Below are 27,521 nucleotides of genomic sequence, written 5' to 3' on the forward strand. Positions count from 1 at the left end.
TAATTAATTTTGTGTAAAAATGATATGACTATGCAAATTGTTTTGAACTTTTAAACACAATTGTGTTGTATCTTGTTCTTTACAATGGTATTATATTGCGCAACAAAATGTGATTTAGAAAACACCATATTTAGAAATAATTTAGAGCGAAAGCTACGATTAAAAATATTTTTCGTCAATTTATTGGAACTTCTTAGATTAAGTAAGCCTCATTTAGAAATTGTTTTAGAGAAATCATTAATTGTCAATATATCCCGACATCTATTTAAGAATTAAGAGAGCTCATTTTTATAGTAATATAATGACTTTATATTACAATCAAAACAAATTATTCATCTAATAATATAATAAAACGAGAACAAAACTTTCTATGTTCTCTCTTTAAGGATAAATTTCAATAAGAGACCTTAAACCTAGAACATGAAATATTTTGTATTCGTTGAAGCCGGCCTCAATGAAGAGCTTCTCCCACTCTTTCTCTGTTCTCTCTTTGGCACCACAAAGAACCATCATCAACATATCCATGTTATGTTGTGCTCGAACAAACTCATTTCTCTCTTTTGGATTCTCCAATACGATATCTATGATTATTACTTTCCCTCCTTTTGCCCTGCTTGGAATTGACTCTTTGCATTTCTTCAGTATCCTCACACAATTTTCATCATTCCAGTCGTGTAGAACACTCTGTTCAATGATGAATTAGGTTGAGAAGGATTGAAAGAGAGAAGAATATGTTTTGTATATGTATGTACCTTGAGTAAGATGGCATTAGCATGAGGAATCTTATCGAACATATCTCCTCCAATGAAGGCCAAATTTCCACTTCCTTTTAGGTCGCCTATAACCTGAGGGAGATCAAGTACCGCACAATTTATGTTAGGGAAAGCTTTGGCTATGGCTATAGCCACAGTACCAGTGCCACCACCAACGTCTACCAACGATGTTAACCCCTCAAACACATGTTTACACTCTGTAATAAGTACATTGGTAATCAACCTCGAGTCACTAGCCAATGCATCATAAAAAATATCACCTAGTACTCTATGTTTTTCTTCCCCCATGTAATCCCATAAAGATTTTCCATGAGCGGTATGAAAAGGAGTGGGAGAATCATTTTGAAACCAATCACTTAGCTCATGCCATGCTTTTGAGCAGGCTTGAATATTGGTGAAAAGCAAGAATGACCTAACATTGAACGGCTCATTTTTCACTAGAAGGCGACTAGCTGGAGTAAGAAAGTAGTGATCTTCATGTTGATTTAGGAAACCAGATTGCACAAGAAAGCGCATTAAAATTGGCAAAAAGGAAATTTTGGAAGAATTGACAACAGACAGTTTAGCAGAAAGATCAGAAAGACACATGGGCTTTTCATGTTTGTAGAGCACATCAGGGATTCCTAGTTGAAATGCACATGTTACCGCTGAAGAACTTATAAAGTTAAAAATATAATTCCAAATTTGTTCTTGAGCATGAAGAAGCTCGGTGGAGATAGTCTCACTCGTTGACATTTTTTAAGGAACTTATTTTTCTTAGATTTTTCAATAAGTCATGTAGAACTCAAATAAGCATTTTGCCAGATTTGGTCTATCTTTGGTGCAATTTATAATCATTTTCTTAGTGTAGTTTGTGTTCTAGTTTTGATGCAGTTTTTATCAGTAACAACAAAATGAATGAGAACCACATATCTAATTATATCTATTGTTCGCAATTTAAACTTATCCGCAAATACATCCAACTAATAAATGAATGACACTCGTCATATTATTTAGGGTAAAAATTAACGTATTTAATAATTACTTTAAAAATAAATCAATGTAAAGGAATGTGTATCTTTGTTTGGTAAAAAAGAACATGCGTGTGTGATATATAAGTTATACTAATTTTTCAAATATGTATTAAATAAGTCATGTTTTTAATAAGAGAAAACACATAAAACCCTCTCTAAATTTCGTAGCATAATTTACTTTAGTACTTAAATTATACAAGCGTTTAAATACCCTTTAACATCTTTGAAGTGATTTTTTTAAAACCCTAATACTACAAGACCAGTCTCACAATGGTAGGTGTATTACACACACTCCATTTCATTGCCACATCATTGACATGTCATTCCCTTATCAACGCCACAATGAAAATTATTTAAATTTTGAGTTTTTTAATTTTTTTTGTTTCTTTTTATTTATATAATTTTAGAAAGGTAAAAAAAACTTAAAAAATAGAGAATTAATCCAAGATTATAGGGAAAATTAGCAAACTAGTCAAATTTCCTAACATAATTATTAAAAGTATCTATACTTTAAAATAATTATTAAAAATGTCAATATGTCAATATTTTAGCAAATATAATGTAGCCTAATAAAATTTATTTACCTTCCTTCTTTTTTTCTTAAATTGAGTCCACTTTTTGACCCGTTATCGATGAAAAAAAAATAGACCTCATTACCCACTTTTCTCTCTCTAAATTTTTTACCCACGTTCTATCTATTCTCTTAACAAGATTTTTTTCCCTTATTCCTCTCCTCAGGTAACCTAAATCTTGCCTTGTATCATCTGCTTCAAGACTCCCAAGATCGAGCAAAAATCAAAGAGGATGGCGCTGCCGAACACATGATTTGCCGTGGGATTGAACAACTGACACATTGTAAACGGAGGTGGTGAAAAGAAGAAGTGAAGCCTTGACAATTGAGTAACTTATTGTCAAGTGACTTACTTTCCTTTTTAATCAGTCTAAAAAAGAATGACACATTTTTATATTAAGTAATAATTTGTCTTTAAAATATTTATTTATCCTTAATAAAAATTATCTATGAAATTCTCTGGACTCTCTCTGACACAATTATAACTTTGAATTTTCATTTTGATTGTGACATTTTGCTAAAAAAAAATATTTCCTTGTTTAAATCGAAATTCATCCATTATTTTAAGAAATCTCATAATTCCTTCAAAAGATTTCCAACCTTTTGTACAGATTATTTAAATCTAAAAATATCATTTTCATATTGTATTTGTAACATCTCGCACCTAGAAACGACTAGAAAGAGTTTAAAATCTGAAAAATAATCATTTTTGGAAAGCATGTGGAAATCTGGAATTTTTTGTCTAAGTTAAGAAAGTGAGTTTTGGTCATTTTCAAACGACTATAACTCCTAGATCAGGATGAGTTAGGAGTAGTTCTTGATATGGTTGGAAAGCCCTTGGGAAGATCTTTCTAATGCCGCCGAGTTTGCACGATTTTGACATTGTATGAGTGAGATATGTCTTTCGGAAGTTGGGTTGTTGGATTGAAGAAAGTCCCAATCCGGATTTAGGGAAGGGCAAAGTAGTCTTTTCTCTGATTAATTTCCTAATTCGTTTTTAGGGATTTATTGGGGTAAAAACATGACTTAGTCAGTTTGGAGAATTGAGAAATGCGCTTAGGGCTTGGAGAAAAGAGAAAAGAAGAAAGAAAGGGAGAAAAGCCAAGATTTCGCCAAGGACGTCAAGCTTTTGGAGTGGAATTCGTCGGGGGCGATCCCTATTAAGGTATGTGAGATCTTTTAGTGATGGGTTAGTTCACCCACACACCAACTTGTTTCGATTCAGCGATTTTGGGTTGATTACATGTTAAAAAGTGAAGTTCTTGAAGGACATCGTTAAGTTTTTGATTGGTTGTGTTGTTGAAGTTTCTTGTTGATTTGATTGTGTTTCCGAATGGATTTTGAGTTAGATCTGTTGTAAGTTGAGAGTACTAATGACCCTAAGTGTTTGGGGAAAGAACTAGGGAAGATTGGAGGGTTTAGAGATGAAAAACGGAGAAGAAAAGTCGTCAAATACCTGGGGATAGGGGTGGGGCGTCGCGCCAGCCAGCGCCCCCCAAAAGGGTCTCTGAATCATCACCCTTGGGGCGCCGCGCCAGCCAGCGCTCCCCAGACCAGTCCCTGAATGTTGAGGGTTGGCGCCCCACGCCTCTCAGAGCGCCAAGGACTCAAGAGTCTTTATTAAACGTTTTAACTTCGTTTCAAGACTCAAGTTTCAAGTAAAGCAAAGAGTAAGAGTTGAGTTCATTTCTCAAAAGTTATTAGGGAACTAAGTATTCCCAAAGAAGTTTATAAATGTTTTCACATTTGAGCAAGAAAGGAACTATGATTTCCAAAAGAGCCTTTGGGCTAGTTTTCAGTAAAGGGAACATCGACTCCAAGAGGGCCTTTGGGCTAAACCTTGAGCAATTATCTCAAATTAAAGAAAGAGGTGTTTAAAACACATATGAGCTAAAGTATATTTTGGGAGTAGTATTGAGCACCGAATTGAAGACGCGAGTTCATATTAACTCAAATCTCCATAAGAACCATGTAACCATCGAATTTCAGGCACTCTGTTTTATCCCTCCAAGATTGTAAATTTTCGAAAGCCCAATAGGAGAAAGACTTAATTTTTAACTAAACATACAGGAAACAAAAAGTTACTCCATAAAGAAGGAGAAAATAAGAGAATACCACAAATGGAATGCACATAAAAATCAATCATGCCACAAATTCTTCCTTCTATAACCCAAATTAAAAAACCCCAAAACAGAATAATTGAAATCAACAGTACGGAAAATTCTTGAACACCAACATCAACATCCATATACTTACAATTGTTATCCTAACCCTATTTATTTGAAGCAAAATTAACATATTTATAGGGTAAATGTCAAATCTTACCTTAAGATCAACAATTACGGAGGTGACAAACAAACTTTCTTCTCCCAAAACTTAAAGGAAATCAATGTTGGTGATGAGTATACGGGCAGTTCTTTCACCAGAATTGTGTTTTGATGGTTTTTCCGAATTTTAGATGGGGAGGGGAGTGAGAAGGCCCAAAATAATGTCTATCTTTGTTAAAATTCAAAGTCATACTTGAATTTTCACATAGAGCACTAATGGTCCTTCATGATTATAATATTGGTGCACTTTTGGTCTCCCCTAAACTTTTGCCTATTTTTTAACATTAATTTTATTCATAATTTTGTGTAAGGAATGTCTCGTTGTCTTTTTATATATTTAGTAGAAATAATAACTTTATGTGAGAAAAGATGAGAAGAAGAACATCTTGTTTTGTTCAGTATAGATATTACTGCAGCTAAACTAAGAACATTTTAACATATGACATTGCAAGAAAAGAAAAATTTGTACTATTGCACGTGAAATCATAAATATTATTGCAGTTAAACTAAGAACATTTTAACATATGACATTGCAAAAAAGAATTTTTTTTACTATTGTACGTGAAATTGTCGTGATGAACCTCTCGGTTTTACCTGCAATACGATTTCTACTAAATAAAATAAGGTGTTTTTCTTCTCACATGGAGTTATTATTTCTACTAAATATATAAAATGACGATTAAATATTCCATACATAAATTATGAATAAAATTAATGTTAAAAAATATGCAAAATTTTGAAGGAGGACCAAAAGTGCACCAATATTGCAAATATGAGGGATTATTAATGCTCCATGTGAAAACTTAAGAATGGCTTTGAGTCTTAACCCAAAGATGAGGGACTATTTTGAGCTAAGAATTGGGAGCGGAAGTGGGTAAGTCGTGGGTTAGGGGGAAAAATAAAAGACGAAAACACTACAGCCTAATATTAGTTGATTAATTAATTTTTACCGACCGGCAATTATGTTTTTTACTGACGAAATATCATCCCCTTGTTAATATTGATTAAAATGAAATAACTTTTAAAGTCTAAAAAAATGTTTGGTCATTATAAGAATACTAGTTTTTTGACACGTGCGTTGCGCGTGATTACCAATACCAAAAATATATGTTATAGTAAATAGTATTGCTTAGTTAAGCGAATATTTGAATAATAGGCTTAGCAAAAAATAATATTGCAGATTCTTTTGTGAATGTTCAATGTGGATCGCCATATATATTTCTTATTCACGCAAATCTATGAAGATGGTCAATGAAAAAATTTATTAGTTAAATGCAATAATGTATATATTTATTTTAATTTGATGTGGTTAATCATGTAATTAGTCTTATATCACTAATATTACCTTATAGACAATATTTGTTTTGTATTTTTCTTGTCATCTAACCAGATGTGTTTTGCATGTGTATTCCACGTTAATTTGTTTAGATGTCATATGAACATGTGAAAAGAACAATTACATTTTATATATTCATATATTTTCACATTGGTTATGAGTTTTTTTTTTAAAAAAAACACTCGAAACATTTTAAAATAATATATTTTGAATTTAGAAGATCTTGTTAACTTGATAACACAATTGTGACATATATAATACTTTAATTTAAATACAAATACCTACCCAAATAAAAAATATATATTTGCATTAATAAAAATATTTATCTCATAAAATTAACTATTATATAAATAATAAAAATTAAACTAATACAAACTTCAACTGGCATTATTACAAGTCATAAATAAAGTCATTCTTTTGTCTTGAGCATCAAAAACAAATCGTGACAATTCTCTAAAATTTTTGGAAAATATATTCAGAAACATATATCTACATCACAAGAGAAATTGTTAACAAAAACAAATGAATTTAGACTACATCATGTTAACTTTATATGTTAGAACATTACATACTAATGTATATATTAAGCAAATAAATAATTATTATATCATCAAAATTATTTTTCTCAAGTACTTGAGGTTATGGAATATACCCTTTTAGGATAGAACGACTTACTTCATCAGAATAATGGTACCTCATATCCGCTAAACTTCGAACTCACTTAACGACAATAAATCACACAAAAAAATTTAAAATGCAAGAAGAGGAAGAGTAGAAGATTAAAAAAATTGTGGTTGAAAATGAGAGAAAGCCCCTCTATTTATAGTCAACAAAGGATAGTATGAACAAATGTTTTTGTGTCTTATCTGAAATGTCATGACCTTTTCGAAAAGTCACAACCCTTTGGAAAAGTCACAACTACTTTGGAAAAGTCATTAACTTATTGAAAAGTCACAACTCTTTGGAAAAGTCATTAACTTATTGAAAAAGTCACAACTCTTTGGAAAAGTCACAACTCATCAAAAAATCACAACCCTTCGAAAAAAAGTCACAACTTATCGAAAAAGTCACAACTCATCGAAAAAGTCACAACCTAAATTAGGGATATTATGGTAATTTAACATTCAAGTTATGAGTCATGCTTTTAAGGTAATATAGATTTATAACGACCGGATTGATGTCCCTTCGTTAAGAAATAGTCATTAAAAGTCATATTTGTTGTAGTATGATTATGTGAGGAACATTTAGGACAATCCTTCGGGTAATGCGCCAGGTGTCGTAGCTAATCGAGTAGCACTGGAAGTATGTGTAAAAGCTCGTAACGAAGGATGTGATCTACTTTCACTTGATACCTATTGTAATGATAAACGACTTTCCCTTCTATTCAATGATTGAACAAAAAATAAATACCAATTCATTCTTTTTCTAATCAAGGGGAACATTTATAATTCTTAATTATATAAGGTTGAATAAAAATTTGATTGAACAATTGATTAAAGTGTAAACAATATTCCATACTCGATCTCATAGACACATATAGAATTTTGCAGAAAATTGTATTCCATGAAATTAGAATAAGTTTTATGTCAGCTATCAGGAGGAGTCCTATGCAATTCTAAATAGGGGTGGGCATCAATATCGGAAAACCAAAAAATCGAACCGAATCAAACTAATTCGGTTCTTCGGTTCTTCGGTTTTTCGATTCGGTGTCAGTGTTATTTTTTCAGAAGTTCGGTTCTTCGGTTCGGTATTCAGTGTAAGGGTCTCAAAACTTCGATGCACCGAAGAACCAAACTTTTATTTTAAAAAATAAAAATATATTATATATATATATAAACAAATCAAAGTAACAACAAATGTACAATTCAATAGTTAACTTCAAATATTAGTTTCCAAGAGAAACTCAAACATATTTCTACCAACATACATTATGTAAAGAAACCGTCTTCGTACTTATTTTTCTCGAGAAATAGTTGGAGGCACAATGTTCTTGATAAAGACAAATATAGTCTTTTAGTTAGCACAATAAATGTTCCATGATGAAACGCATCATTCATTAACACAGTTTTAAATTTTTAAGTATCTTATACTTTATCCTTATTTTATTTTTCATTCACACCGAAAAATCGATTTAAAATCACCGAACTAAATTGAACCAAAGTAGAAAAAATTGAACCAAATTAATTTGGTTTAATATACGGTGCACACTTTTCAAAAACCAAAAACCGAAGAACCGAACCAAAAATTGATAAAATCGAACTAAAAAACTAGATATTACTTGCAAGGGACGATGACTAAATTACTCTTTAAACTTTTCTAAATATGCCAAAAAAACAGTCATAATAGCAATTCTAGATATTAAAGCTTTTCTAAATATGACAAAAACAGCCATGTGGAAACTCTCAAACCTCTCCTTTCTATATATAAAATATATAATAGAAGAAATATGAATAATATTTAATTTTTAATTGTAGATATTATCATGCGAGATTTTACCATCAACAATATAAATGATAAGATTATTTTAAACAAAAAGAGTTCTACAGGAAGATAGAAAATGTTGGACTCTTAAGGGATTTTTAAAAAAATGGATAGTACATAAAAAAATTAGTCAAAGACTAAAAACTTTTATAGTAGTAATAATAAGTCAAATGAATTGTTATACGAAATCAAAGTAAGAAAAATAAGTATAATATCTTAAATTTACTATTTATAAGAGAGTGTTATGAAGTCAAATCTAAGAAAAGATCTTTGAAATAATTTTAAATTTTGAATATTTAAATTTCAAATTTTAAATTTCAATCAATTTCATTTCTTAGTTAGGACTAAAAAGGGGAAAGAAGAGGAGAACTGCGTCTTCATTTGTTTGAATATGCGGGATCAAATGACTTTGTTATTCTTGTTGTCATCGATAACAATTTTGACATGAAATAATGGAGATAAATTAGATTTCAAAATAGATGTTACAATCTTGAAGTATACATAAACTAGTCTTGTATTAATAATTTTTTTAATTAATTTTTTTTTATTAAAAAATAATTTAATTGATTTAAATCTAAGTAATATTTACAGATGATGGTCCTACAGTAATAACAAATGTATTTACTTGCCAATTTCAGTCATCAAGACAGTTTTTTAAAAAACTGTATACTAAAAATAATAATTTATTAATGTACAAAAATAAAAATTAAAAAAATGAGTATCTCAATAAAATACGATATATAAATTTTATATAGTGGCAAAAAATTTTGAAATATCAATTCCGACAATATTTTGATATGCGTAAAGAATTAATCTATTTAAAGATTATTTTAAATGATAAAAATTGATTAATATTAAATAATATGATTATAATTTATAGCCATGACGATGCTTAGAGAAGATGTTTTACTATTTTCTCCCATTTTGACAGAAATCATATCTAATAGACATCTTATAGAGTAATATTTTTAAACATATTAAAGCTTAACTCCTATTTAATTTTATCTTTGTTGTTGTTAGATACTTATGCGTTCAAGTATCTCCCGCTCACCATCAAACACCAACCCTTCAGGGAAGAGTTGTAACTCCTTAGGTTTTAATTCCTTTCGGAGAAAATTTATTATCTTTCCCTTGTCTTGGGCTAAGCTGAGCTTCGAAGTCGGGCTTTCTTTCTAAAGCCAAAGTCCGGCAACTTATCACTTGATACATTAATTTTTTTTAATGCAAACTAATATATAATAATTACACAAAGCACTAATCAAAATAATATTTTACATATATTAAATTTTTAATTCATTTTTAAGAAAAATAATTTAAGAAGAAGAAGAATTATTTGTAGGTTGTATTATTATTATTAATATTTTACTTTGATGAGATTTTTTCTTTCACGATAAATAAATAGCATGTTCACAAATATTTTTAAAATTAATATAATCATACCAAATTGTTTCTTCTCAAAAAAGAAATTTAAAATAAGCTAACTTAAAATTTTTGGTGTATATAAAATTGGTGAACCCCAATTCAAGGTTGAAAATCAATGATGGATTATCCCATGAAATCAGCTATCTCACTTTTTAAATGGGATAATTAATCTTACATTTCTGTTATTTTAAGATAAAAATTAATTAAATATTATAAAAAGTTAATTAATTTTTTTTAAAAAAAACTGACATGTTTTAGTAAATATTCTATCTTTACAATCGTGCTATACTTTCAACAAATTTATGAAACACAATGACACTTTCTATTCTTATAGTAAATCTCAAGCGCGCCTTTCTCCACCTCTTAAAATATTTTTCTTTCTAGATCTCCCCCGCCCCCTCTCTCCCTTTATCACCCTCTCTTGCAAAAAAAAAAAAAAGATTTTGTCTAAATCTCCTCCTGCAATCTTTTTCTCTGCAATTTTTTTCTATAATCGTATTTCTAAAATCAAATTTTATACTTTAAGAAAAGTATACAAATCAAATTAATAGAAAATAAGAATTTCTCCAGTAAAATAAGAAAATCTCAGCATTCAAATCAGAAATAATAGAGAAGAAGAAATTAGTACCTTCCAGAGAGCTACGAAAACATCAAATAACAAAAAGTAAACATTAAATATAAAATATAAATACACATATGTACTTGAAATTAAAATTGTGAAATACAGATGTAAAGAAAAGACTATCATGATTCCCGAACTAACCGAGGGAGAGCTGAGACGTGAAAAGACTTATCTATTATTTGCTTATTTCCAAGTACGTATCATCAATTACATTACAGAGAATTAAATAGCCGCGTCCGCTTCAAACATATGCAATGCCCTCCTTTAATATACTAATCTGATCAAATAATTTATATAGGAAATATAACTATTTCATTTTTATTTGTTGTTATTATGTTCCATATTCAACAAGCGAACTAATATTTTGCTTTAAATTCAAACAAGATATATGTAGTAATAATTTAAAAATGTCATTGTATAAAGTAATTTTAGGAATATTTACTTTATGTCCCTCCCCTTTCTCAACATTTCAAAGATCACATCCTCAAGTTTTCCCTCTCAAACCCAATGTGCCGCAAACCTAGTACCATCTGTTTGTGAAAATGCCTCAAAGAAGCTCGAAAGATCAAGAAAATCCAACACCTACTCTCAGAAGATCTCCGCGGCTTAATGCCGCTGCTGCTGCTACCGAAGTCCTCAAGAAACAGATTGAAGTTTCAAAAAGCCCCACAAAATCGACTACCAGGTTGCGAAGATCTTCAAGATTGAGTATTGGAACTCCGCAGAACAATGGTGAGGTTAAGAATTCAGAGAGAAGGGTAACTCGTGGTTCTGCTCGAGTTTGTGTTACCATTGACGATTCAGTTGAGAAAAGAAATGGGGTTGTTACTAGAAGTGGAAAAGCTCATGTTTCTAGATGTACATTAGGTGGTAGAATAGAGAGACCTGTCCCGTCATCTGAAGTAGCGGCATGTGGGGAGGATGACGACAATGGCGGTATGGGAAAGAAACAGGCAGGCTTGAAGAGGAAGAGAACCCAAGGAATGGAGGAGACTAATGTTGTTGTTAATGGGTGGACCAATGAACAAGAGCTGGCGTTACAAAGTGCTTATTTTGCGGCGAAGGCAACACCTAACTTCTGGAAGAAAGTTGCTAAGATGGTATTTTTTGCTACTAGTTATTTCCTGTGATTTTAAAATTGGGTTGTGTTTTATTTTGCCTTTCTATAATTCTATTATCATGGAAAACTAATCAAGCTGAGCATTGAGCATTTATATACTTGATATATAGGGAAAATTGTCTTTACATTTATGTCTATTAGGCATTTTTTGGTAGGAGTGAATAACTAGTTCTGGGATTCATTTTAGGATGAGTTTATCACGTGTTTGGTTTAGATAAAATGGCGGAATAACTAATTCCGGGATAGCTTGTTCCCATCCAACCGAGCCCTAAGTGTCAAAAGCCAGGTATAATCTAGGATTTCAGGTATGATACAAATTGTTTGGTTCTTATATTCGGACCTACTGTGATCTTTGTCTCTTAGATTGTTGGATTTGTTTAAGCATCAGCAGTATCAATGTAAGAAGGAAATTATTTTTCCAAGTGTAGAAGCTGATAGTTTGGGGATGGTGTAATCAATTTTAGTCTGAATTGCGAGCTCTCATAGTTAAGTTGGATTTAGTTCAGGAGAAGTTAAGAAGAACACAAGAGTTTCAGATAGTCTTGTATGGTCTTAAGATGCAGGATCACTCAACATTTAACCAGTAATGGCTGCTTTTACTTTTTCCTCCTCTTTCAAGGGTTCGGCTTCCCCTCCCTCCCCTCCTCTTGGCAAGCAAAATGAACCTGATAGCCTTCTTGCTGCAAAAGATTTGTTGTATAACTTCGGGACCAGACAAATTGTCTGACTCTTGGCTCTTTACAAATGTGAACTGGGAATTTTATTTCTTTACAGAAGAGAAACAGTTGACGGATAGAGACAATCTCTTTCCATATTTAACATTACTAAAATCACCCATAAGAAGAAGATATTCTTATGTAAAAGATACACAATATCAATCTTAGATCAACTACAAGTCTACAACTATATTTTTTCGTGTCTCATTCCCTTCTCTATTATCCTCTATGCCCTTTTCATTTGTTAATAAGACCTAATTCTCCAGCTCCCTTCAGTGCTTCCTTCCCCTACCATCTCTACCACTTCATTATTTTGCCTACTTGCTTCCATGTATGCTTCATTTTGCTTGGGCAGTCAATGTCATCTTGTCCAGTATGATCTTCTGTCACCTTCCAAATTGCTCCATAATCTTCAACCCTCTGCTGTTTGGTTGGTTCTTGTTGAAGAAAGAAAAAATCCCACATCGTGGTTAATGAGATGTGTGGTTTCTTTCTAAGGCTTGCTCTATCCTCCTTCCTTTGAGCTAACAATTGGGGTGTGAGTTAGGCCCAGGACCTAATTTTATATGGTATAAGAGCAGGATCCATCTCACCTGCCCCAATTGCTAGTTCAAAGGGAGAAGGATTGGGCAAGCCTTACAAAGAGACTACTCATCTCATTAACCACCGATGTGAAGAGGATTGCGCAAGCCTTATAAAGAGACCACTCATCTCATTAACCACCGATGTGGGACTTTTTCATTCTTCAACAATTCTTAATGGAAATGCTAAAGAGGAAATTGGATTTATTTGTCGCTGGAAGAGGGAGAGAATGAGACAGATGGAGATTAGAACTTATGAAATTTGTTTATTAGGATTGATAGATTTTTAGCTGTTTTAGGTATTCTTTTGTTACATTTTTATAGACACCTAGGGTAGAAAAGTGGAAGAAACACAGTTGTTCTAATTTGAGATTTTGTGCGAGTAAAAATGAGTTCTATTTACTTGTAATACGGTATTCGAAAACTGAAATTCCATTAATACTGAAAGGAGAAGTTTCTTATTGAAGTAGACGGCATTCTAGAGTGGCATGAATGGAATTAAGATAATCTTTATTCAGACAAATGGAGTAAGAAAAATGATACTGTAATTATTTGCGTGATGATTTTATTTTCCCTTCTTATGCCATGAAATATCGAAATAGCAAGATAAATTCTTGCAGGAGTGAGAAACCAAAAGAGACAACAAGCATTATTGGGGAAAAAGGAGGAGACCATCAGGTTGATCTCTTATACTTCGGAAATTTATGATGTTGCCAGATTAACTCCTCCAGTAGTTAGATATAACTTGTGGTTCACAGAGATTGAAGGACAACAAGATTGATCTCTAAAGAATATATCAATGCCGTTGAAGCCTCAGTTGTCAGAATCTAAGTTGGCGAACTCTTCACTTTGGGGGCTGCACCCGTGTCGACACGACGTGTGTGTGGGATCCATACCGAATATGGTCACAATTTTGGGTACTTTGACCAAAATCAAAAGAGAAATTTGAGACAGATACAATAATTTTGGATACAACTTAATAGCAAACAGTAAAGAGATGCATTTGTACTCTATAATAATTACAGATTCTAGCTTGCACCCAAAATTTGTGCATTCCTTTCCTTCCAAATAGTCCATCATAATTTAGGCATATCTTTTATAACTCTATTTTTTTATGTTTGAATTATTTAAACCGAATCCTCATACCCGTATCCGTACCTAGATTCATACCCCCTAATCTTAAAATTTAGATCATGAAGGATCCGACCTGTAGATCCAAATCCATATCAGACACCCTCAGCCTCACCCGAGTCCAAGGACCTTAGGTCAGAATTAATTGAAAATTGCTACAGATTGCATGGGAAGACTGACTAGTGGACTTACTTCATCTGGTGAAGGTGACTTTTAACAAGAACATTTAAAATCTGTGAGCAGCATGATGATGGTGCTGAGGAGCAATACTTGATACTTCAGGCAGCCAAATGCCATACTGGTTTATCTATTGCTTGACGCTTGTATGACGGCGCGTCTATTGATCAAAATGAAATAAAATAAAATGAGGTCATGCCCAAAATAAAAGCTAGGTAGCAAGTTGATTCTGCATAGAACCTGTGCTTTAGGAAGAGGTTGAAGGGCTTGTTCGGTATAGGCTTGGTGATGTTTCCAAAGCCACAGGATGAGTTACAATACTTCAGGTGATGAAAAAATAAATTACCGCAGTATTTCACGCTTATAAGGTAGGATGTAGGACTTCAGTTTGTCCCTGAGGCTCAGCATAGCATTGATAGGTTAATACCATATTCCTTGACCTGTTTCGTCTCTGCTTTCTGATGATGTCTCTTTTTATATTTTACTAATGCAAAGGACAATGTAGGCCAAAAGTGAGGCTGTCAGACTTATAGAAAGTTCAGCAGGAGCATTTGATCATTTGCTTATTCCTGGGTTTTGGGTGGTTGATCCTGAGCTTTACCAGCTGTGACTGGAAGTTGGAAAGAGGTTCCAAATGCTGAACTGTCACGTCGTATTATTATACATAGATGAATAAGAATAACATGGTAGTGGATTATCTAAAATCACTTATGGTGTTTTTTTTTTAATTTTTTATCCAAATATTTTTGCATACCTACAGGTTACAGCTCATTAGGACACAAGCTGCTAAGCAAAAAACCTTGAGATGTAACATAACTTGGTATATACTTCTCGTCAGCTTTCAATTAGGAATTATTAGAATTGTTCTCCACCTAGAAATGAATCTAGATTCTAGGTCCTTTGTTAATATCAATATGTTAGCAAGTGGTGTTTGTAAGCTATTATTTTCTGATATCTGCAAATCAAGTATATAAATCGAAGAAAGTTATGGTAGTTATCACTTCGGGCTCTTCGTAGTTGTCCTTGTCAATGTTGACATGATAAATTTAGTTTATAGTAATAATTTTTGAACCTCTGCTTGTGATATACATGATCATCTGACTAAACTTTGGACTTGTATTGCAGGTGCCTGGGAAATCAGCAAAGGATTGTTTCGACAAGATACATTCGGATTTTATAACCCCACCTCAGCCTCAACCACGTTCAAGGGTTAAAAAGATGAATACATTATCGCTTTCTCCGTGTGCAACTAAATTGCTTCAGTCCACTGAGAAAAACACAAACAAGCGGAGACATAGCAAGCCGAAGAACCATCTCTCACGCAAGGCTGTGAGACAACTACTGGAAAAGCAAACTGATGCAGATCGAGATAAGGGAGCAGACTTCTTCAATGCTCTTGAACCATCAACAAATCCAACTGATGGGGCATTTTGCCAGGACACAATTTTTGTCACCCCAGAGCGCAACAAAGAAAGTTTGCTTAGAAAGTGCCTGGAGAGATCGTCTTTAACCCAGAAAAAACACCGTTCCCGATTAAGTGATTCATCTGGAGCAACTCTTACCAGCCCACCAGTTCTAAAGCCAATTAAGAATAAGGCCCTACATGAGAGGTATGTTGATCAGCTACATTGCAGGGAAGCAAAGAGAAAGGCAGCCACTTCAAAGACAGCAAAGGGCAACCAAAAAAAGAATGAGAATGTCATAAAGCCAGATGTGATTAAAGCTGCGAAAAATGCTTTAATATCTGAAGCAAGAGATGCAATCAACCAATTTCAAAATTTACAGACACGCGCCATGAACAGTTTCAATGATGATGACGATGATGATTATTATGATGAGAACCATAATTCAGACGATGACGAGGATGCCAGATAAAATGTGGAGGACATTGGCTTTTCGCCCCGTGATGCTAAGCCACATTGTGTTAGCCCAAATTTCAGTAAGCTAACCCAAACTGTATAACAGAGTTCTGAACCAAATTTCTTGATTTGGAGTTTTTACAATAAGGCCTGTTGTGTATAGACATGTGAAGTGTATTACTAGTGATAAAGCTACACAAAGTAGAAAACGTGGTCAAAAATAGTAAATTTTCTGCAGGGAGAATAGTTTGTTACTTTGATGATAAAAAGTTTGACATTCATATTGTTCAAGTCGCTGCAAATGTCCTCGATAATTAAAGCCCAACTGTTATCTATATGAAAATGTGGAGAGCCAATGACTATGCCTAGTAGACTTACGGGTCGTTTGCTAGAATGTATAAGAATAGTGTGTAGTAGAGCGTATTAGTAATGCTGACATTGCAAATTGATAAAAAAAATGCTACTTTTGTTTTACATCTTGGTTAATACTTTTGAGAATTTAGCTAAGCAGGGGAATTTATGATTTGACATAAATATCGTGTGGATAAGTTTTACCAAAAAGAATTCCGCCAAATCACATTGGACTTTCAATGTTAGACTTTCGTTAGGATTGGGCCCTAAAACTAACACAAGCACATAATAACATATACACCAATAAAATGGAAGTAGATTAAACCATACATAGAAAAAAGAGTAAAAGGGGATCGAAGAAACAAAGTAGAGGAGGGAGTGGGTGAACCTAGTCATTTACAATTTGAATAGAAAACAATAAGCTTACAAATCTTAAATATAATGTGTAAAGTCTTTTTAGACAAAAATTAAAATAAGAAAAAATCGTTATAATCACATGAACTTTCCGTATTCATAAATAATCAACTCTACATAAAGAAAAAATAAATCCAATATGATCAAATTTATAATACTAGATTTATATTACAATGTGAAATTGACATGAAAATAATATCCTTAATCATGAGTTAATTTATCATCTTCTAATGTCACGTATTAATCGTTTTCAGACTAGGCTATTTTCAAGTTACAAGTATCAACCATTGACGGGATCAACTAGAATCATAATAATTTAGAATTGGATCTTATCCTAATTATTATTTACTAGTAAAATTATCCGTGCTTCGAGTGGGGATTTAATATCACAGAATTTATAAAATAATACTTAAAACCTATCAATCATTAAAACTAAAACACTATATTATCTTACATACAAGATTGCATAGTAACAAACATTAATAATGTAAAGGAAAATGAAATTTATTACTTCTTATCATTTATCCTTAATAACATAAGCATAAATTAATGACTGTAAAAATATATATCAAGATCTGTAACATAAGCAATGGTGTCAGTGAGCCACTCAACAGGAACAAAGTACATAAATATTTAATTGTGAAGAAGAAGACGAGATTTAGAATTTTCGTTGCTTTAAAATGAGAGGAAATCCCTATATTTATAGTCAACAAAGGGTAGTGTGAACAAATGTTTATTGTGCCTTATCGGAAATGTTACAACTATTTAGAAAAGTTGCAACCCTTCGGAAAGGGCACAACCTTTCATACAAGTCACAACTTTTCATAAAAGTTGCAACTCTTCATTAAAGTCGCAACTTTTCATAAAAGTCACATTTTTTCATAAAAGACGCAACTCTTCATAAAAGTCGTAACTCTTCATAAAAGTACTCTTCATTAAAGTCACAACTCTTCATAAAAGTCACATCTTTTCATGAAAGGAAAAGGCTAGTTTTGGCAATAAATAAATTTAAAACGAAATTCTGATTTGTGGTGGTGCCACGCAGGCGGATCCAAGGTTTTCTTTTATATATATATATTATATATGATTGTGCCCCTTAATTAACATATTTCTTTTTTCTATTTACAGAAGAAATTTTATGTGGTCTAGATTGAAGACTGAATTTAAATATTGACACGTATTTGTGTATATATTTTACATCAAAAGTATGACGAGATACACATTTAATAAAATTAAAAATTATGACATTGACTATTTATATATAATTAATATACAATTACGTAGCACTTGCGTGTTCTACAGATTTGAAGTTTTAAAAGGCGATTTGCGATTTGCTTCGAGGCGTGGCACCGGCAAAATGGTTTAGTTCGGTAAGACTTACTAGATATGTTTTTAGTGTTCGAGCATACATCGTAATTTGTGAATATGTTAAATGTGAGTTTGTTTAAGAAATCTCCGAAAGCTTCGCAGGATCACCTATCATTAGTTTTTGGCCGGAGCGCAGGCTTTCGAAGAGAGAAGCCCAATGAATGTCAAATGCAAAGCCCGATACTTCAACTAGAGGAGCGACCCGTTGGTTCACCAAACTCCGACCCAGCGTCACACATTCTCCAGTTTACATAAATTATAATTTATAAGTTAATATTATTGATCCTCATATTTTTAAAATTAATGATATGCTTTATTAAAAGAAGAAATCATCTATAAAAATAAGAAAATTGAGAACTAGTTCAGATCAATAGTAAGTTGTAGTATTACATATTTACTATTTGAGCATATCGTAAAGGTGAATATCATGACTTATTATTTTTTTATTTAAAAAAAAAAAAAGATATAATCAAATTTTACATCTTTACTTATCATTCGTCTTTATATTTTTGTCATATAACTCAAAATCAACATATTTTATTATTTCATATTTGAAAGTAATTTAACTTTACTCATGATAAAGTTATTTTCTTTATTATAATACTAATGAAGTTTATTAATTTTAGAGAAATAAATTGCTATGATAATAATATTTTTTTAAAAAAAATTGATTCTTTTATTATCCGAAAGTGTAGATATTAAAATTGATTTGCATCTCATTATAGCTTTTATATTATTTATTTATACTAGTTAAGTTACGTTAGAAGTTTATTTTTTATAAGTTTCTTTGATCATGTTTTAATTCTTTTAAATCATTATAACCTTCGATTAAAAAAGAATGTCTACTTTGACTTGGAGTGAAATTTAAGGAAAAAAAAACTTTTCAACCTAATGGTCTAAATTAAAGTTAATTCAAATGTACTAAAATGTCTTTTAATCATGGCATCAAACATGTCACATGAAATGCTGAAATTAAAATGTTGCCAAAATAAGAAAGAGATTATTCTTTTTGAAATAAACTAAAAAAGAAAGCAAATCATTCTTTTTAATACGGAGAGAGTATAATATTTTCAAAAAAATTATGTTATTACAATATTTTAATATATTATAAATTTTTTTTAAAAGAACCATGTAACTTACTCTTGATGCCCGAAGACATATATCTCACCTCACCACTAGTGCATTTAACCTTACGTGATAGTTGATATTGGAACTTCCCCACTAACATCTCGAGATTCACAATAAAAGACAGATTTTGGAAATGTGATAATGTTTGTCAGAAATCTTTTCAGAAACTTTCTTAATATATTTTGAAAACTACTATCCAACAAATTTTGCCACTTGCTATTATAACTTTTTCATTGTATAAGTCTTTCCATTTACTCCTATATAATCTCATTTTATAGTTCTTTCTATAAATATATACATCCCCTTGTGGCTAATTAGTTGACAATTCTAAGCAAAACAAGTTCCTCAAAAATGTCATCGAGTGAAAGTACTTCTTCAATCGAGCTTCTTCATGCTCAAGCTCAAATTTGGAATTATATTTTCAATTTTGTAAGTTCTTCGGCCATAAGATGTGCGTTTCAATTAGGAATTCCTGATGTTCTCTACAAACATGATAAGCCCATGTGTCTTTGTGATATTTCTGCTGAACTGTTTGTCGTCAATTCTTCAAAGGTTTCCTTCTTACCAATTTTAATGCGCTTTCTTGTGCAATCTGGTTTCCTAAATCAACATGAAGATCACTATTTTCTTACCCCAGCTAGTCGCCTTCTTGCAAAAGATGATCCTTTCAATGTTAGGTCACTCTTGCTTCTCAATCATGGTCAAGCCTTTTCAAAAGCATGGCCTGAGTTAAGTGATTGGTTCCAAAATGATTCTCCCACTCCCTTTCATACCGCTCATGGGAAATCTTTATGGGATTACATTGGGGAAGAACAACCTAGTGTACTAGGTGATATTTTCAATGATGCATTGGCTAGTGACTCAAGATTGAATACCAATGTGCTTATTACAGAGTGTAAACATGTGTTTGAAGGGTTAACGTCGTTGGTAGACGTTGGTGGTGGCACTGGTACTGTGTCTATAGCCATAGCCAAAGCTTTTCCCAACATAAAGTGCACAGTACTTGATCTCCCTCAGGTTGTAGGTGACCTAAAAGGAAGTGGGAATTTGGACTTCGTTGGAGGAGATATGTTTGATATATGATTCCTCATGCTAATGCCATCTTACTCAAGGTACGTACAATTTTAGCTACAAAAAAACATTTTCTTCTATCTTTCAATCCTTTTCTCCCCAACTTAATTCATCACTGATGTTGAACAGTGTGTTCTACACAACTGGAATGACGAAGATTGTGTGAAGATACTGAAGAAATGCAAAGAATCAATTCCAAGCTGGGAAAAAGGAGGGAAAGTAATAATCATAGATATTGTTCTGGAGGATCCGAACCAGAGCAATGAGTTTGTTCGAGCACAACATAATATGGATATGTTGATGATGGTTCTTGTTGCTGCCAAAGAGAGAACTGAGAAAGAGTGGGAGAAGCTCTTCAATGAAGCTGGTTTCACTGAATACAAAATATTTCCCGCTCTAGGTTTAAGGTCTCTTATTGAAATTTACCCTTAAATGAGAGATGTTTGAGAGTGCTTGCATGTTTCTTTACTTTAATTGTAATGATTTTGGGTTCACCAACGCTCCATTTTAATCTATATGATCTTGTTATACTATATTGGACTGTCACTTTAAATTCATTGTACTGTATTAATGATCTTTTACTTTTGGTTTAACTATTCTATATTCAAAACCCACAGACTCGACTAATTAATTCAGATCCATAGAATAATTAGGGTCCACGATCCTTTTGTTGTGACTAGAAGAGGAGTCACAACCAAAAAATATAATATAAATTTAACCTCAAACTTAATCCTGTCCCACCGTCCACGTTGCCCACGGTAAAAATGGATATGTCATGCACATCTGTATCCAAATCTAATGACTCTAGTTTTATAAATAGCGCACAATTTCAACATAATCAATTATTGGTCTGTTGAGAGTTCTGTTGCAGAAAACTTACATTGTTCTGCTCCACCTTTGAAGTGAACTTTGCATCTGCATGTTAGTGAGGCCTAAAGTACTCGAACTCAAAGAGTGATGGGACACCCTTCAAAAAGACATAAATTCATCAAGTTCATCTACATTTCCCCAACAACCTTACCAATGCGTATCTATTATCATATAGAACAGTACAAGTTGGAGTTCTGAATTGAAAATCTCAAAGAACAGACATAGGGCACACATGGAGCATGGTCAAATTACAATATTGCGACTTTTCGTTGAATTGTTGAAGTATGTATGTTCATTATCTTAGAACCTTCAGTACAACAAAAAAACAATAGCATAGCCTACACGTGCTGACATCATTTACCTACAGAAGTTTGTTGTAGTTAATTTTCTTACAGAAGGTAAGAGAAAAACATACCACACCAGCATAAAAGAGGTTTCTTCTTCCAGGGTACAACAGAGACTCCTAAAATTTCAAATCTTGTAGCTCATGGAGTCATGGTTGCTCAATGTTCAGTTGACTGACAATGAAAGAGAGGAGCCTCATTAGCAGTGAATTTGTTTAGTCATGAATTAAGTGTGATAAACATATATGATAAATGGAAGAAGAAGTTACCCTTACATATATCTGACGATAGGATTGTTTCACGATGTGGCTTCAACCCCAATAACATTACCATCTGCTCCTTCATTGTTTGATGCATTCTCAGAAGTCTCAGTGTAGGGGCTACTTCTCATTATATCCACTTCATTATATGAGGTAGAAGCTTTTGGTCCCTGGAGAGCTGTGGTTGAATTAGTTTCAGAATTCTGTTGTGAAAATCTGCTTGGGAAGCTTGGTGAACCAATTGCTTCTCTTTCACAATTGAGCATTGAAAACATTGATGACTTGGGAAATTCAGCAAGTTTTGACGGCAACTCTGATGGATTGTAGAAGAGCAGATGAGCTACAGTGCGGTCTATTGGATTCGTCTCGGTCTCTACATGGGGTGGTCTGACAATTCAGGGAAACAGAAAAATGATGAATATGTTCACAAAGCCCTGCAGATGACTTCTGTTCCCATAGATGAATATGAAAGAACAAGGAAACTAGTACTGCAATCCCACAGCTATCCACCCTCATAATTTAAAGTAAATTCTAAGCTTATATAAAGATGAGTAATCGAGAGTATGGGACACATTTCAAAGCTGAGATCAGTTCTATAATGCATGTAGCAATAAGTTGTAGGGAGATCCTCTCTCCTTTCCTCTTTCTTCTGACCATGGAGACCCTGAATAACATGTAAATTACAGCTCAGAGGAATAGTTGGCTCAAAGGGTTCAAGGTCAACAGCAGGCAAGGTGATTGCATGGAAATTACACATCTATTGTATGCTGATGATGCAATTATCCTATGTGATGTAGATGTGGAACAGAAGAAGGTCTTCAGAATTATTGTGACAATTTTTGAAGGGGTTGCAGGATTACATGACATATTAACTGGAGGAAGAGTTCTATGTTTACGGTTCATGACCCTCAATATTAGGAGGAGAAGTGGGATCTTTGCATACAACTTATCTTGGCATGGTACTTGGAGCAATAGATAATCCATGACATTTGGAATGGGATTTTAGATAAATGTGAGAAGAAACTTACCAGATGGAAGAGCCAGTATTCTTTCTTTAGGTGGCAGGCTAATTTGCATAAATAATGTCCGAGATGTTCTACCTACCTACGTGATGTCTCTTTCCCCTATTCCTCCTTAAGTTGAAAAGAGAATGGATATGTTGAGAAGCAAATTTTAGTGGCAAGGAAACAAGTAAAAAAGAGGTGTCCATCTTGTCAAATGGAAAACCCTGACATTCAACAAACAGCAAGGGGGGCTTGGTATAAAGAATCTAAGGAAGCAGAATCAAAGTTTGCTCATGAAGTGGCTATGGAGATATTCAAATGAAGACTATTTTTTTTTCATCAAATGAAAACTAATCACTCTGGAAGAAGCTGATTAAAGAGAAGCATGGAGAAGAAGATGCATGGAAAACCAAAACAGTTAACATTGTTTATGGGGTCATTGTCCGGAAGACTATTAGAAATCTATCGCAGATTTTCAGTATCAATATTAGCTTAAAAGTTGGGAATGGTCACAAAATTTCTGTTTGGGAAGACAACTGGTTAGGATCTGGGCTACATCTTGGTAGCTTCTATTCCCATATTGATGAAGTTTGGAATAATCAGGGTTGGCACCTCAGTTTCAGAATGCTTCTAAATGATTGGGAATGGACAGAATTATAGGATTCCTCAACTCGCTCAATCTCTTCAATGGAGTCTCACTAGAGCAAGATAGGTTACGGTGTTTGAGAGACAGTTCAAGAACATTTTCAGCCAAGACAGCATATCATACGATGAACCATAGGAACAATCGTAATGTGTAGTGACCCTGGAAGCAATTATGAAAGGCCAAGATACCATCCAAAGTGGCATGTTTTGTTTGGTTGGTAGTCAAGAGGGCTTGTTTGACACAGGACAGACTGCAGAGAGGGGAATACACCTTTGCTCTATCTGCCATCTATGTGGAAGAAATGCAGAAACACATAGCTATCTTTTTCTTGCATTGTAAGGTGACTTCTCAACTGTGGGACATATTTCTAGCAATGATCAGTTTGAGCTGGACAATGCCAATGAATACACTAGATATGATATCTCGCTGGAGTAGGAAAGGAGGAACAAAAGCTCAAAAAACCAGTTGGAGTATAATCCCAGGCTGCATATGGAGGACTATCCGGAAGGAAAGGAATTCAAGATGTTTTGAGAACAAAAGCAACCCTATCCAGAAGATAAGGCTTAATTGTATTCTGCTTTGGCATTTTTGGTGTAAACAAGAGTATATAAGTGACACAGAGACTCTCATACAGTTCCTAGAGTCTCTATAGTTATCTAGCAATTTTCTGTGTAGCTTTTACTTAGATTACATTCATTGTAACTTGGCCTTCACAGGCCCTATTAATTTCAATACAAATATGTTACCATACAAAAAGAAAAATGTTGTTGCTAGGATATAGCTATAATTCACATTCTAAATCCATTCGCACGAAGATTAGTTCCGCATTGCATGGGTTCTTTGGAACTGATAATACATTAATGTTCTGAAGTTAATGAATAATTCTACTGAATTCAATATAGAACCTCTATTAAACAAGACCACACTGGGAAACATGAGACTGAAAAAGGGATTGCTAGGATCTTTTTTCCGATAAGTAACTAAGTAGTGCGTGCACAAGCCTTTCGCTAACTACGGATTTGAGCTAAATTATTTAAATTAAGTTCAAGTACAATTTTGGATAGATGTTGAGGAATCAACCTGATCTAGACAGGCTGCTAATGGTAAAGGGCAATTTGACAAATGAATTTACAAATTCTGGGAGAAGAACAGCAAAAAGAATGCAGTCTTTCACACTTCATAGAGTAGAACTACAAAGCAGAGATGAGGCAGATAACGCATCTTTGCAACAATTATCAAATTATGAAGCTGTTTGATGAAAGAAGCATTTCTATTGCATAACATTCAATGATAATTGGAAGTCATATCAGTAGTTCCTTCATCTTTGCTACTTTAATTTGGTGGTACTAAATCAGTCAATTAGATGTTACACTTTTCCAACTCTTATTCATTACTGCAGCACACAAATTTAAAATCAGCTTTAATTTGAATATAAAATTATGTAGGTAATATTTCTTGGATCGAGAGAATACTGTCTGAATATAATAAAATGACTACTAAACTGGTCATATATTTTTATGCTTAAACAAGGAAGTACACAGCAATGCACATGAATTTGATGTTTTAAATTAACCTTTATAAACAGTATAATATTTTTCATTAATTTTTTTTTTGAAATTCAATTATAACATATATGTACACACAAAATTGACCTAACATTTTTCTCCTATATACACAATCTTTTCTGGAGGTAAGCTATTCTTCCCAGAGCAACATATTTGATCAATAGGAATGTTTCAGGGTTCTTCAGTTTTGGAGCCGCACCCGTGTTTCACGACATTGGTGTGGGATCCATACCAGATTTGGTCAACCGAATTGGAAATTGAAGAAATTGGAATAGCTTATTTTTGTAAACAAAACAAAAGCCAAGGAGAAATTGAAGAAATTGGAATAGCATGTACATAGAAATTTCCATATCAGTCCTTTTTCTTTAATCTCCTAATAGGGTTCTCTTCTTGATTAACATTTTTTCCTTGGAATACCTTGTAAGTTTTCCATGTTATGTCTCATAATATAGACATAACTTTTTCTTTTTTTAGAAATTTGAATTATTTTTAGCCAAATCCCCCCACCCGTATCCGTAGGTGGATCTATATCCCCGAATCTTTAAGTTTAGATCATGAAGGATCCGACATCTAGATCCGCACCCTTATCGTACACCCTTACCAGTTTCAAAAGAAAAAAGTTCAATTGTTTCTAAATATGGGAAGGTTTCATTCTTCTTGGGACAAATTAAAAAGGAAAGTGTGTCACATAAAATGGGACAGAGAGAGTGTTATTTTAAAACTACTACTTATGACGAGAGCAAATTCATACAAGAATATGATCTGTGTCACATAAAATAGGACAGAGAGTATTATTTTAAGATTACTACTTGTGAGGAGAGAAAATTCACACAGGAATATGAGCCTGTAACCAATGATGAGTCAGTCCAGAATACTTGTCAATTGTCATTATAATAGATGGTTGATCTCAGTTCTATTTCAATTATAGAGTGTCATAATTCATGTCAAGTATTTTCTAGGGATGGAGTGGTTTGATCAAAACATGGAATTTATTTCTCTTAATGGAAGCATTGTTTTTTTTTGAGAAGGTAACATTTGTGTTTATTGACAAGTCAGTACATGGGTTGCACTGAAACCATATTTACAACAAAATCAAAAAGACATATAACTGACTCTAATTCTAACAAGATCCTAGGATGTCTATAATTGAGTCAGTGTCCTCTAAGTATATTTGTTTACACCAGAAACAAAAAAGTCTAATGCAATTTAGTTTGATCATCTGTAGATCACAATTTTTGCTCTCAAACATCTTGAATCCTTTCCTTCCATATTGTCCACCAGATACAAGCCGGGACAATCCTCCATCTGTCTTTGTCAGCAGCTCCTACTCCTGCTTCCTCCCAACTATATAGCAAATGAGTTATTTTGTTAGGCATGACCCAACTAATACCCCCAAGGCTAACAAAAATTCTCCACAACTGAGTAGTTGTCCTGCACTGTAGAAACAGATGGCTAACTGTCTCAACCTTTTCACTACAAAGGTAACATCTGGAACACAAGGAGAATTTCCTCTTCTTGAGGTTCTCTTGTGTCAAAACAGCCTCTCTTGCCAATAACCAAGTAAAACAGACAACTTTGAAGGGGATTTTGATCTTCCATATATGCTTCCATGGCCAATGTTGTCTTTGCAGATTTCCTTGGTTCAAAAACTCGTAAGCAGAGTTCACCTTGAAACTACCTTTGCTATCCAACTTCCACCAAAGTCTGTCTTTTTCTTCACTAGTACCTTTAAATTCCTCCAACATTCTGAAGAACTCAATAACTGAATCAATTTCCCAGTCATTGAAGTTCCTCCTGAAATGAATGTTCCAACCTTGTTGTGTCCATGTGTCAGCCACACTCACCTCTGGTTGTACTGCCATCACAGCTAAGTCAGGGAACAAACGCTTTAAGCTATCTGATCTCAACCAATTTTCCTTCCAAAAAGAAGTCTTGTGCCCATTTCCAACTTAACATTGGTGTGCTTCTTCATGAAAGGCCAAAGTACTCTAATTGATCTCCACACACTAACCCCATATGGGGTATTGACTTCCTTTGTCATCCACCTATCCTCTTCACCATATTTGATTTTAATAACCTTACTCCAATATGCCTGAGGTTCTTGTGAATATCTCCAAAGCCATTTCAATCTGAGAGCCTTACTCTGTAGCTTGAGATTTCTAATGCCAAGCCCCCCTTGTTTTTTCCCCCAAAGCACTTTGTTCCATTAGACTAGATGAAGGATTTTTGAATTAGTTTCCTTATTCCCTTTCCAAAGAAAATCTCTCCTAACCTTGTCCAACCTCTGTATGATACCTGATACCATCTGGGACTAGGAAGATGGACATCATGTAGGTGGGAAGAGCATCCAACACTGAATTTATAAGGGTAT

At 33.3% G+C, this 27,521-nt stretch overlaps 3 protein-coding genes and 1 pseudogene across 6 annotated transcripts in view; 2 read left to right on the forward strand and 2 right to left on the reverse strand.

Annotated features, from left to right (window-relative positions):
* Nucleotides 1-264: 264 nt before the first annotated feature.
* On the reverse strand, nt 265-4,844 carry LOC102600905 (trans-resveratrol di-O-methyltransferase-like). 2 transcript variants are annotated; one of them, XR_001472143.1, is made up of 3 exons: nt 4,683-4,844; nt 753-845; nt 547-684 (listed from the first exon to the last, which is right to left on the reverse strand). XR_001472143.1 is itself a non-coding variant. In XM_006365381.2 (2 exons), exons 1-2 carry the CDS (start codon nt 1,506-1,508, stop codon nt 382-384), a joined length of 1,059 nt encoding a protein of 352 aa, XP_006365443.1. In that variant the 5' UTR covers nt 1,509-1,652; the 3' UTR covers nt 265-381. The 2 variants fall into 2 exon arrangements, 1 of the variants encoding a protein (XP_006365443.1); XM_006365381.2 differs by lacking the exon at nt 4,683-4,844 and having other exon boundaries at nt 265-684; nt 753-1,652.
* A 6,011-nt stretch (nt 4,845-10,855) lies between these two features.
* LOC102601585 (uncharacterized) lies at nt 10,856-16,417 on the forward strand. Its single transcript, XM_006365383.2, has 2 exons — nt 10,856-11,645; nt 15,396-16,417. Exons 1-2 carry the CDS (start codon nt 11,088-11,090, stop codon nt 16,143-16,145), a joined length of 1,308 nt encoding a protein of 435 aa, XP_006365445.1. The 5' UTR covers nt 10,856-11,087; the 3' UTR covers nt 16,146-16,417.
* Nucleotides 16,418-19,650: 3,233 nt separating this feature from the next.
* On the forward strand, nt 19,651-20,994 carry LOC102605952 (trans-resveratrol di-O-methyltransferase-like; annotated as a pseudogene).
* Nucleotides 20,995-21,464: 470 nt separating this feature from the next.
* The window catches only part of LOC102601920 (uncharacterized), a 30,354-nt gene continuing 24,297 nt past the window's right edge, over nt 21,465-27,521 (reverse strand). For 2 of the 3 annotated variants that reach the window (XM_006365384.2, XM_006365386.2), the window contains exons 7-8: nt 21,951-22,322; nt 21,465-21,849 (exon numbers count right to left, since the gene is read on the reverse strand). In XM_006365384.2, the coding sequence (XP_006365446.1) occupies nt 21,974-22,322 (349 nt within the window). In that variant the 3' untranslated portion in view covers nt 21,465-21,849; nt 21,951-21,973. Of the gene's footprint in view, nt 21,850-21,944; nt 22,323-27,521 lie in introns of all 3 variants that reach the window. The other variant, XM_006365385.2, reaches the window with a different exon arrangement.

This window comes from Solanum tuberosum, unplaced genomic scaffold (genome assembly GCF_000226075.1).
Source record: "Solanum tuberosum cultivar DM 1-3 516 R44 unplaced genomic scaffold, SolTub_3.0 scf00541, whole genome shotgun sequence".
Classification (NCBI taxonomy): domain Eukaryota; kingdom Viridiplantae; phylum Streptophyta; class Magnoliopsida; order Solanales; family Solanaceae; genus Solanum; species Solanum tuberosum.